Below are 12,907 nucleotides of genomic sequence, written 5' to 3' on the forward strand. Positions count from 1 at the left end.
TTTGCTTGAGCAATTTTATCTGTCATTTTGAGGATAAAAAAATGTGTTTTGTATGATACATTACAAGCAATTTGCTAAACAGAGCAACACTTCCCTTCCTAATTTTTTACCAGCTTTTGGAAGAATTTTTGCATAAGCTGAGTAAGATGAGTCACTTGAAAGTCAGTGAGTGAGTTTATTAAGCTCTTGTTCCTTTCCTCAACACCTGCTTTACTTTAATCAGTGGGGACCAGCTGGATTGGTAAACATCACAAGAATAGAAGACAGACAGTGCAACTTCTCTTTGATGTATTCTGGCAATTTATCATTTTCTCCATACCTAGAAAGGTAAATAAGCATAGAAAAATTTAGATGCTTGAAATAATTAATTTTATTTCAGGACAGTATAATTATTTCAAAACTTGCCTGTAAATAGGCAAACCACTCAGTCAAGGAGATTTCAAGTATATCTAGACACATTAATTGGAGCTTGATGGCTTAAATCTATCCCACTCCCTCCCCTGTGTATATATATAACTGAAAGAAGTGTTTCAGATTAAGAAAAATATGTAAACTGTGTTTTAAAGCTGCAATAATATCTGACCAGACTGTGTATTACTGTCTTAAACTTTGCACAGAGGATGCACATTAATGAGTGGCTGTATGGGAACTCCCCAGTGTCCAAAAGATATGCAGAACTTCACCTGAGTGCTTGAGGCCTGTGCATCAATATTGACATGTTATCTCCCTAATCTAGCAGTATCTTGGGGGAAAAATATAAAATAAAGTAAAACCTTACTTTTCTCCCCCTCCCTCTTTTAAATACTATACATGAATAGTGGCTATACTCTGGAGACCAAGTAGATGCATTCCCAGCTTTTTTTTTTTTTTAATTATTATTAACTTGTTATCCAGAATTCAGTCAAGGCTATAGGTGTTTATTTATTAAGCTTATATAAGTTAATCAGCTGAGAAGTGATTGAAAAAACCTTACATATTTACAAAACAAAATGAATAGCAGCTATGAAGTTGACCTTATGTATAACAGCCTGGCACTGACAGTAAACAGAACTCTTTGTAGCAGTAAGAGACTCACCTAGTTGTCTGGCCATCTGGAGATGTGTAAGTGATAGAAGAAACACCTGCTTGGGCTACCAGTTGGGATCCATCATTAAACTGAACCCATACTGCTCCACTGGTCAGCTAACAACAGAAGTTGCATTATGGTTTGAGGACATAAAATACAAAATTACATACCTAGAATTTTTCTAATAATTGAAGCTGAAAGTTTTTCCAGAATTGCTGAAGTGACTTAAGTATCTTGGTCAGCCTTTTGAAGATAAAGATTGCATGTATACTACTTTGGAGTAAGTAGTCTCATGCAGTTTCAAGAATCAGACTGCCTAAGGTTTCAGCTACTCAGCTTTAGTCATCCTTTTCCATGAGAGTTAAATAAAGAACTACCTTTAGCTTAACCACTCCTAAAGAAATTTTAAATAGGACTAAACATAAAATAGAAGGCCCAGTTTTGAGAGTTCACACCTATATACATTTTAAAGTTTATATACATAAAGCAAACTTTTCCTGTTAGGACTGGAAGCTTCTCTGGATTGCAGAGAACCATTTTTACATCTAAAGCTGGTCCCACAGAAAAGCAGAGGAAAAATTTCTCTGTAAGGAAACAGCTTTTCCTGTTGTATAGTCAGATTCATTCTTCTAGTACATATCTGTTAAAAACACTTTGTCATGACACCTTTACATCTATAGTTGTGAACAGACAGAAGTTCAACAGCTTCAGTTTTTTACTAGAGTCAAATTTAAATGACAGAAGACACTGAAATAGGCAACAATAACCACAGGAAAATTGTGGTAACTGAAGGACTGAACTACTATTTTGGTTTCTTTTACTTAATTAGTTCACCATGGTATTTATCCAAGACACTTACTTGGAAAGATCTTTCCACATACTATTTTTCAGGTTTAAACTGTAGTAGAGCACAACTGAAGGTATTTCTCACATATCAAGTTTAAAGTTAGTGACTTAAAAATAGGTGTCTCCAGGTTAATATGAAAACCAGAATTCCCTCCTTTATCAGTAAAAATTTCTCACCTGAGAAGCCCAACCAACATTTTTCACAAAGACAGATTTTAAAAGCTGGGCTGAATTTGGACTGCATTCTGTTTGGTGAACAGAGGAGCACGTAGTTTCAGCAGTGTTAGTCATAAACGTTGACTTTTCATATGACACCACCTAAAATCAAGAAGTGCACAGTATTAGCAGCCTTAGTATTAATCCAACTGATGATGTACCAACTAGCCAGTTACAACCTGTTTTTATCTTTTTTCTGCCACTTTCCTGTACTTACAAAGGAATCCCTTCCCCTAAGCAGACTGTTTCTCCTTAAACCCCATTTTTCCTTATTTGAGTGTTAGAAAACCCTGTCCATCTTCAGGAAAAGCATCCAGCACATGTTAGATTATAAAACAGCCCTCATAAATAACCACTTGACTAATATTTTACAAAAACATGACATTGCTATTAATTGGAAAACAGAATATTAAACACTAATAGAAGATCTCTACAGCACATACATTTTGATTTTTCATATGATCTTAAATCCAGATATCAAAAGTTTGTTGAAATCAAAGTTAACAATTCTACTCAGTATGCTCACAAATGGCTAATAAAAGCTACGTGCATACAAATGTAATTTAGTTAGTTCAAATAAAGGAGCAATATTTTAATTCCTACTAGAGAGTAGTCTTCCCTGCATGTTATTGTGTACTTACAGAAGGAGTACAGTTTGGAGGTTGAACTGGAGAAGAACTGGCAGCTATATTTCTATCCAGAGCCATAACTTCTTTTGAACAGTGTGTGTTGTCCAGCAATGGAGGTGCTACAGCCTGTGGTGATTCAGTATTGCCAGGTTTTCTGGAAAAATGAGACAAATTGGGAAAAGGTCTGTCCAAAAAGCACTAAAACAAGTGAGGAGACATGGCTTTTCCTTCAAGTTTACCACAGATTGTACAAAGCCCTTGATGGTACTAGTCTTCTGCAGAATTGTTTTTACACATGCTAACTGTTAGCCTGCTTTAGTCTAAATTCGTTAAGTGTATGCTGTCCTAGTATCAAAGGAAGCTTTGCAGGTCCAAAATAAGGTGTTCAAACATGCTATCAAGTTAAATATTAACTTACTAATGACTATGAGCCTCTGTTAAGCAATTCTGGCTTTTACAAACATTAGCTGCATAAGGCTGTTTGGGGGGAATATTCAAATACAAAAGTATTTTTAAGTGTAAGATATTACCTTCCAACAATTATTGGAAAAAATGGAACACTTGCACTCCTTTTTTCTTCTTCCAAAACAGCAGATTCCAGTGCAAGGCATATACGATGTCCCTGGAATTAGAAGTGGCCTGTTAGAGTTTTTAATTAAGAAAAATTATTAATTATTTCTAATATTTCTGAAATTATTTCTGTTCTTAGTGTGGCAGGTGAGCCACACAAGGAAATGCTTTTTTCAATGATACTAAATCCCATGTACCATGGAGGTGGTTCAAAAAGCTATGTTACAGCAAGACTCCCTCGTAACTTCAGTGCGTCTGGAATTATGCTCTTAATAATCACATCTCCTCCCCTTTTAGCAGGACTAGAGAGGGGACTAGAAGACCCCTAAATTCTTTTACAGAAAATATCAGAACAGAAGGAAGACTGAATAGGAAATATGTACTACATTTTTACTGTTTCCTAAGTTCATAGACAAAAAAACACTTTTGTGACTGCTAATTAGGTGACATGAAACAAGAGAAGGAAAGCACAGTAGGCAGGCCAGTTAAACACCTGGCAGGTTTTTTTTGTGTTTGGTTTTCTGGGCATTTGGTTTTGTTTGGGTTTTTTTGTTTGTTTGTTTTTAAACTTGTATAAAGCAGCTTCATCTGTTCTGTTTAATCCTTTCACCAGACAGGCAAACCTGCTTAATGCACTTGTAAGAATTTCCTCTAGCAGTCATCACTATGAGGTATTGTGACTGTTACCTCTACATTGATATTTGCTCTTCCAAAAACCACTTTGTCATCCCTCCTCATTAGTGTAACGAAAAATAAGAAAAGCAATATTAGAAGCACATTTATGAAAGAGAAACTGAATTTTCAGGTTGCTTTGCATTGGAAAAAGTCTCTATAAAAACAGTGTACCTCATTTGCATGATCCATATAAACTTGTATTTCCTTCTTCAAACCTGCTTCGCTTTCTCCTTTCAAAGTGAAGGATTTCCCTGATTTTTCAATCACACGAGTTATTCCAGCTGTCTTGTGTATCTTTGCTCCTGTAAAAAAAAAAAAAAAAAGTAAAAGTTACTAATGTGAATTGTATAAGATACCAGCATATATGAAATGGAGATTTCTGCTATTCTACTCTACTAAAGTGTATCTCACTGTCTTAATTACTGCAAGAATAAAACCACTCCTGCATGAGCTACTTAAATTGGGACTGTGATGTTAATGGCAGTGTCCTCTATGGCCAAAGATCACTATTTAAATAGGCTGAATAATGCATTTATTATATATGTTAAGAACTACCTTTCTAAATATTTATCTGAGACAAAATAAACATCTCTAACAGTATTGCCAAAATTAGTTAAGTAGGCTCTATTAGTATTTGAATACAGTTCTAAAGATGCCTATCCTTTCAATAGCAGTTCCACACTGAATCACAGAGCTGCTGTCTTTTTTTGTCATAAATTCTGTTGGGGTGTATTTAAGTGTGTTGGGTTTGGGGGATGGCATTTTTGGTAGTGCAGGAAGGGGCTACATTGATGGTCCCTGCAAGAAGCTTCACAAAGCTCCCCTGGCTCCAAGGCAGACCTGCCTCCAGCCCAGGCTGAGCCAGTTTGCAATAGGGAAATGCCTCTTCGAATCCATATTTATGAAGGGAAGAACTGGTTTTGAAAAGAAGAAGGAGGAGAGGCCATTGACCTGAACAAAAGATAACTATCAGCCAAAACAAAGAGAGCATCACTATTTGCATAATTGCAAAAATGAATACATACCATCATAAAAACAAACTTCAACATCTGCAGTGGGTGAATTTTCCATCAACATGCACTTGGCGTATCTTGTGTAGAACGTAACTTTGGGGGTTTTTGTTCTTACCAACTGCACAAACTTGGCTGCATACTGGTATTTTTTCCAGTACTTTTCTAAAAAAAAAAAAATAAAAAATAAAAAAAAATTCAAAAATTTGATCAAAAAGTCATCAGATTAAACACTGCACCAGCTTGGAGAGAAGTAATTTTAAATATGTATTTGATAGCTGAAGGGTATGTGTAGTATTTAGGTACTTTACAGAAGTATGTTCAAAGAAACTGACTTATTTCCACCAACTTTTAGAAAAGTGTGCATCTGCAACAGCTTCACTTGAATAGATTCAATTCACATAGTTCAGAACCTAAACAACATAGCAAGTGCTGCATATACTGTTTAACAAGATACCATGGTCCAGCTGGCTTCCTGTTTTTATATAAAAACTGTCTTTAATTAGTAGAGAAGTCTGCTTGTCTCTTCAGAACTAGTTCGCTTATATTTGTTCGTCAGCTGTCAACATTAAGTACTGTCAGTGTTTTCAAATACATTTTTTTTAATTATGAGGAAGAACAAAGTAAAGTTGCTGTTTTAAAAGACTTGATAATATTTCTTCCACTCATCTCTAACCAGCTTCTAATATGAATGAGAAGATTATGAAAGCTTTAATTTTAGTACACTACATTGTAAAGGTGTGACTCCTTATAACTTCCATAGAAAATGGGTTAAAACTGTGGGTTTATACTTTCCTGTGAAGTTTCAAAATACAGTTTACAGGTAATCTGTAGTTTGAATCTTAGTTAAAAGAACTTTTATCTCCACAATTACCTAAAAAATAGTGGCTAAATAGTCTCAAACAAGATTCACTTAAAAACAAAAATCACAGTAATCATAATAATTAAAAAAACCCCAACAAATCAGGTTACCTGGCAGGTTGTCAAAGTTATACATACAGATGTCTTCAGGAGGAGCAGGAGGTCTGTCATCAAGAAGGAAACCTCTTCCTTCATTTGGATGATAAACAGCAATCTACAGAAAGGGAAAAAAAAAGTGTTTACAGTTGCAGCTTACTACAGCACTCCCTACTTTTAACAGGTATAGAACTAAGTCATAGTTTAATTAATTATCATAATTTATCATGAATGCTTTATTCCTCTAAGTCATTATTTAACAGCAACAGTTTCTTAACAATACTTTACCTATTCCAAAAGTCAAGTCCAATTTTGCTCTGAAATAATTGCTTGGGGGGGTAAAAGAAAGGAGTTTGCAGCTGTGCATATGTAAACATTGCATTTCCAAACAAATAATCACTTAAATGAAAATGAAAAAAAAAATCTCAAATAACAGTATACTCTAAGCCCTTTATACAACAGTGAAAAAACTGACAACATACTCACCACATTTCCATCACAAGATATTCTGAGAACTTCTTTCACAAGTTCTTGTGAATGGTGTTCTTTTAGAAACTCCATACACACTTCCCCAGTCTCTAGAATGCTCACCTAAAATAGATCAAATATACAAGTTAAACAACAAGACCTTTAATTCCTGGCAAGATAAAATTTCTTTCCACTAATGCTTTTAAAAAATGTATTTATTCCTCAAATGCACTGCAAACTTATAAATGCTTCTTACTAACTTTTGTTATTAGTGCTATTAAAACAGAACAACATCACTGAAGGTTATAAGCCTGGTCAGTGAGGGTGTGGCTTTCTAAGTGACAAATCAAATGAAGACAGGTCAGCTCTATTATGTTCTTTTCTAAAAAAGAAATTAGGGGGTGGAGGAAAACACAACAGGATAAGCAAGACTATAAGAAACAGAACAAAAGGGTGATACCAGGAACAAACCAACCAGAAAATTTATGTGATCAATAAGGATTAATGGCATTTGTTTTGCTTTCCCACCTATAAGACAGGGAAAAAGCAGCACTAAAGGAAAAATATTCACATTTTCACTTGAGCAATACTGTTTTCATTTCTAATCCAGTTATTGATCTAATCTGTAGAAGCATATGGTGTGTCTGACATAGTTAAAATCTTAAATGCAACTGTACAGCTAAGCTGTACAGAGTTTAGAACTGTAGGAAGTATATATGCACTTAATATTTTTTGTCTGCCTACAGTTTATTTGCTTGTAAGCCAAAAGCAATGCCACGTCACTATTTGCAGGAAGTGACCACAACTATCCCATATACAAAACCTAAGATGTATATCACGAGTAGAACTTTAATTATTAGAGATTAAGTTTTATAAAAACAAATGCTTCTAGTTTACCAGTTTTTAAGAGATAGTTATAATATATTTAATACTCAAGTTGTTTCCGTTTTAAGAACTGATACATACCACTGCATTTTTTGTTTTTTGCCTGATGGGTTTTAGCCTGTGAGCACTGAGAGGTGACACTATACTTCGCAGCGTAGGTTTCTGATGTGCTGGTGGTTCTTTGCCCCATGTTTGGTTTTGTTCTGAAGTTGACCAAAGGCCACATGTAGAAGAAGATGGTTGAATTTTCTCAGATTTGCAGAGAACAGCAGGGATGTATTTCTTTGGGTTTCTCTGGTTTAAAGAATGTGGACAGTCAACGGCTGCATCATGACTCCTTATGTCTTTTAAGGTGTTCCATGCATTTCTTGATCCATCTTGCTGCACATCTAGATGATAACGAAAACCCCCATGGGCATTACTGTCTCCAGTTAGGTCTGCAGGTGGTCTCAGTGGAACTGAAAGCATCATAAAGGTACATTGTGGATTCAAAGAATCACAGTCAGAAGGAAAAAATGCCATTATGTTTTTAAAAGCTTTTCAAAATATCATCTTAGAAGGCTTATTTAAATGGAGAATGGTATTTCTTTAACCCTTAGTCCAAATCATTAGGCTATGACCTTAGTACCAATCAATACCAGTGCTAATAAAATTCCAGTACTACTTAAAATAAATTATTGCCAGATTTCAGTTATGATGGTCTTCATTCTTAACATATATCAAATCATTTTGCAAAACCATTTATAAATAAAATACTAAGATTTCAAATAGATACTTAAACAAGAATTAGATTAATCTGTTGAAACACAGTTTATTTTCCATTCAGATGACCACTAACTAGTTATAAGTTTAGTTTAAGTTTCAGTTTATCTAGTGTTTTAGCATCAGTTTTGGTACTCAAGATGTTAAATGCACACTCCAAAATCCGTGTTTTGTTTCCAGTCATTTGTTAAAAGACAAGCCTATTTTTATATTTAAACTTCTTATAACTACTGCCCTAATCTTGATGTTTAAGCCCTTGATCAACTTTCGCCTCACCCAAACAAGCATTGCACTCCTCCTGCCATGATGCAGGACAGTTGAGAAGGGACCAAAAATTAAATAGGATTATTCAGACCATATGTCATATGATTCCAATTCCCTGTAGACAGGAAGGGAAGGAGTCCAGTAATATCAAAACAAAAAAGGCCAGAATGGATTTGTGATTTAGTTTTATGATTAAATTACATCATTTGTAAATGATGTAACATGATGCACGATGAGGAACACCTCCTTCCCTTCTGTGTCTTTTGTCCTTTCCTCCACCCCTCCTTCTGCAGCCTTATCATCTTTCTCATTCACTGAGGTCCCATTTTCCCTTAAGGTGTATTTGCACAACTAAATTAACGGGGCTTTTGTGTCACCTGCCAATCTTTTGTCATGTGTTTATACTTACACATTTCTGGTCACAACTGAATAATTATGGCAGGGTCTAGAGTTGTGTTTTCCTTTTTTTTTTTTTTTTTTTCCTCTCTAAAATACTAAAAGAAGAGAATGACCTCATTTTAGGGAGCTAAGTGTTCAAATTCAGTGTACAATTTCCTCACTCTTACAAAGGCAGTTATATACAGTTCATTATATATCCCAACACTGACTACAGAACCTTCTGAATTTAATTCCTACCTCAGGAAACTAAAATGTTACAGCTTAGTCCAAAAGAGAAAACAATGTTTTGAATGGGATATTTCTTGCTTAAGATTGATTCCACAGATTAGTGATGCTGGAAATCATTTTGCCTCTTTCAATATCCAATTGATTTTGGTCAATTTTTTGGTAGCAGCAGCAAGTTTAAGGTCTCCCATGCTTTTCAGTCAGGAAAAAAAAAAGTCTGTCTGCAGTAGCCTCTGTTAACACCCAACTGCTGTTATTTCAGACGTTATACTCTGGTATCACAGTTAAATTGGCCATACAGATATCCCTTCAGTCACAAGTTTGAAGGGATAAAATACAGAAAAACACATAGAAACTGTTAAAAGTCACTACTCCAACTTGAGTGCAAAAATACACAACTGAGTAGAAACACACCATTTGTTTGCATGCTTCCAAGCCACTGCTGCATTGTTTCAGCCTGAGACTTCTGCTCTAACAAACCAACCTGGGGCTTCATTGGGCACAGATAGTTTGAGCTGCAAAATAAAAGTTACACATGTAATCAAGGTTACATCAAAAACACTTGGACAATGAAAGTTATAATGAAACACTTTCAGAACATATAAGAAATGCAAGTGGCATTTTGGAGCTCTAGACAGCATAGAACGTGCTGCTTTTTTCACTGGGTAAAGCATAAAAAAAATACTGCTTCCAAATGGAATTAAAAGTCATTACTAATTTTTAGCACAGATTTAAGCCTGTTAGCACTCACTAGTAGACTCTTGGAACTGACATGGTAACAAAAAGAGCCATTGATGATGCTGCCAGCAGTGGCTGTTCTTACCTACAGTTTTTAATTCACCGTACAGGAAACAACCTCAGAGAAGACACAGGGATGACACACCCATGAGGATGACACCCATGACCCCAGTAGATCTCATTCAGCATAACAAATATGCAGCTGAAATATGTAGGCAGTCTTGCCACCTAAAATAATTTGAGTGTATATAAAATATAGTAAATCCCAAAGATTATCAAGATTTTTTACCAGCTATAGCTCTGGTGAACTCGAGCTATAATCCACATGTGGAAGAATAAAGAGTACACACAAAACCAGTTACTGCAGAATCACTGATCTGTTGTAAATTCACATTAAGATCCTCTGAGGTTTTCTGTCTCCATAGCCTGTACCTGTCTGTACTTTCTTTTTGTGATGATCACTACTTGAGCATTGGCAAGGACTCTTGTTAACTATCAACAACAACAAAAAACCCCACAAAAAAACCCCAACCAAAACCACCCACCACAGAATATAAGCATCTAATTTAGGTTTTAGAACCTTGCATTTAAGATTGTCGTGCAGACTTAACTATACATGTAAGAGGCTTTTCTATAATCACCCATGTAAAAAAGGTAGTAACCATTTAGTTAATCCCTACATTCATATTAATATTCTGTCACAGTTACACTCAGCCTGTCAGAAGTAAGTATTATGTTAACATTTGCATAAATTATTTCTTTTTCTGATTCATCAAACATTTCTCAAACTAGAAAGAATGCACATGCCCCTTGAACTTGCTGAACAGAGGCTTACGTCAAACACTTGTAAGGTTTTTCTTGACTGTTCAGTCCATTTACTTTTTCTACAGGGCCAAGTGCTCATCTGCATTTTCCCTGAAGTGATTTGCTAAAAGAAAAATGTATGAAACCACCATACAAAGGTGACACTTCTTAATGTGGAGACAAAAGGAAGATCTAAGATAGGCAGTAGACTTTATATTAAAATAGGAAAGCATTCTTTGATACTCTGCTGATGGAGAAAACAAAGCGAGCTTCTGAGCATAGACTAAGTTTATCACAACAAGGTCTCTTGTTGCACAGCAGTGCACAGAAGGCCTCCAACAACACAGAAACCAATCCAGCATCCCTTGTAGATTTGACACTGGAGTTGGTTTGTATCAGCTGGGGAAGTCCATCAGTGTATAGAATGAAGCCATGATTTTCACCCAGAAACTACAACTAAGGACAGAACTAAATTTCAGATAGTTATCTTTTAAGTGTTATTTTCCTTTCCGGTACACCAGTTTTAAAATCTGTCACCTAATCTTTTACTTAATCTGTTTTTCTTTCCCTTTATCTTGTCTAAGGATAACAGAAAAAAAAAGCCCCCACAAAAAACCAAAACAAAAACCCAATAGCAGGAAAGTAAAAAGCAACAGCATCAACTTTCACCCTCTCCTATTTGGTATTCAAGCCAGAAGTGCAGAGATTTTAGGCATTTACTACAGCTTAGTTACAGGAAAAATTATGCATTTAACATATAAGGCAGCTCTAAATCTCCTCTTAATAAAAACTGATTCTTACTGTGGTTGATCTTTTACAGGTGGAGATACTGGCCCTTCAAAAGAACCAGAACTACTTGAAGTCTTCTCCTTAAATATTTCTCCTATATCAGTATAGCTGTTTGCAGGTGAAAAGTATTCTGTGTTTTCCCTTGTTCCTACTTTAGGCTTCGAAAGCAGTTCCATAGAGTGACATCTCTCAACAATATTTGATATGCCTTGAGTCTGACTGTGGGATGCACCAGACCTATCTGAAGAGTGGGCTCTTCGGAGGTAGCGTGAATGGGGTCTCTCTTCAGCAAGCTGCATGGCCCTTCCCCTGCCAGTTATCCCGATTTCTTTTCCCTGAATTCCCCACTGGTGAAAAGAACCACTTCCATCTACAGATGAAGTATTACTGGAATTCTTGGTTTTAGGAAAGAAAGTCATTTTATTTGGGAGTGGCTGTCCAACTAACAGCTTCTTCTTTTCCTTCAGGCAACCACTGGTACTGATGCTGGAAGAGCCTGTGAAGGTTGTAGAGATGGTAGCATTTCCACTGTCCATGGAATCTTCTGAAGTTCCCGAGTCTTTACTCCGTGCAGAGCTACACCTGGACATAAAAGGATGATCCAACACTGAGGAAAGACTCAAACGATCTGCTGGATTTTTGCGAAGTAACTTATGTATAAGGTCTTGTGCCTCTCTTGATAAAAAGGCTGGCATTTCATAATCTGCTAGTACGACTTTATTCAGCGTGTTCTTGACTGTGTCAGTGTCAAAAGGTGGCTTTCCAATAAGAAGAGTATAAAACATACAGCCCAAAGACCACACATCAGATTCAAGTCCGTGTGGACTCCTTGTGGCTATCTCTGGAGAAATGTAATTTGGAGTTCCACACATGGTGTAATGCTTTTCATGAGGCATTTTCAGCTGAGTTGCTAGTCCAAAATCAGCAATCTTGACATTCATATTATTGGTGAGTAAGATATTAGAAAGGGTGAGGTCCCGGTGCAGTATTCCATGAGAATGAAGATACAGCATACCCGTGATAATTTGATGCAAGAAGTGTCGAGCTGTCAAAACACAAAATCAGATGTTTTAGTCATATAATTTAAATCATAGCTGTGAAAATAACAACTTTTTGAAGTCTGTTATTGGTCTTGCTTTTTTTTTTTTAAATAACAAGGATATGTAAGTGTCATGCTAATGAGATTGGAATTAACTTTCTGCATTTTGCTGTAAGCAATATGGCATGACTATGTTCTAAGTTCATAAAAAATGTTCTACAGTGCAGTAATCAGATTTGTTTCTTTGCTAATAGAATAATGTAGACGGGACTGGAAATATTTTCAATTGGCCTAAACTTTTAAAAATTAGGTTCTTAAGAATTAAAAAAGTTAAGTTACTCCTCGCTTTCAGAAACATTAAATACACAAAATCAAGCAGCTTCACTATGTGCAGATTACAAAATACAGGAGACAATTTGGATGATACTTGTTTTATCATTAGCAAACTGGCAAGTCAGTAGTATTCCAGTTTCTCAAAAACTTTTAACTTCAGGATATTAAGATAGCCTCTCTGTTCTATTACATTAGAAAATCAGGGAATATTCAAGAATTTTAGTTTACAGCA

The 12,907-nt window shown here is 35.7% G+C and overlaps 1 protein-coding gene across 1 annotated transcript in view; it reads right to left on the minus strand.

The window, feature by feature from the left end:
• Positions 1 to 219: 219 nt before the first annotated feature.
• Positions 220 to 12,907, minus strand: part of PLK4 (polo like kinase 4) — a 14,913-nt gene continuing 2,225 nt past the window's right edge. Inside the window, exons 4-15 of the mRNA XM_010165838.1 lie at positions 11,316 to 12,348; positions 9,387 to 9,487; positions 7,404 to 7,780; positions 6,456 to 6,560; positions 5,985 to 6,087; positions 5,028 to 5,177; positions 4,174 to 4,304; positions 3,288 to 3,379; positions 2,770 to 2,911; positions 2,090 to 2,230; positions 1,076 to 1,182; positions 220 to 319 (exon numbers count right to left, since the gene is read on the minus strand). Of these exons, the coding sequence (XP_010164140.1) occupies positions 220 to 319; positions 1,076 to 1,182; positions 2,090 to 2,230; positions 2,770 to 2,911; positions 3,288 to 3,379; positions 4,174 to 4,304; positions 5,028 to 5,177; positions 5,985 to 6,087; positions 6,456 to 6,560; positions 7,404 to 7,780; positions 9,387 to 9,487; positions 11,316 to 12,348 (2,582 nt within the window). The remainder of the gene's footprint in view (positions 320 to 1,075; positions 1,183 to 2,089; positions 2,231 to 2,769; positions 2,912 to 3,287; positions 3,380 to 4,173; positions 4,305 to 5,027; positions 5,178 to 5,984; positions 6,088 to 6,455; positions 6,561 to 7,403; positions 7,781 to 9,386; positions 9,488 to 11,315; positions 12,349 to 12,907) is intronic.

The sequence above is a fragment of the Antrostomus carolinensis genome, unplaced genomic scaffold, assembly GCF_000700745.2.
Source record: "Antrostomus carolinensis isolate BGI_N321 unplaced genomic scaffold, ASM70074v2 scaffold8594, whole genome shotgun sequence".
Lineage (NCBI taxonomy): Eukaryota > Metazoa > Chordata > Aves > Caprimulgiformes > Caprimulgidae > Antrostomus > Antrostomus carolinensis.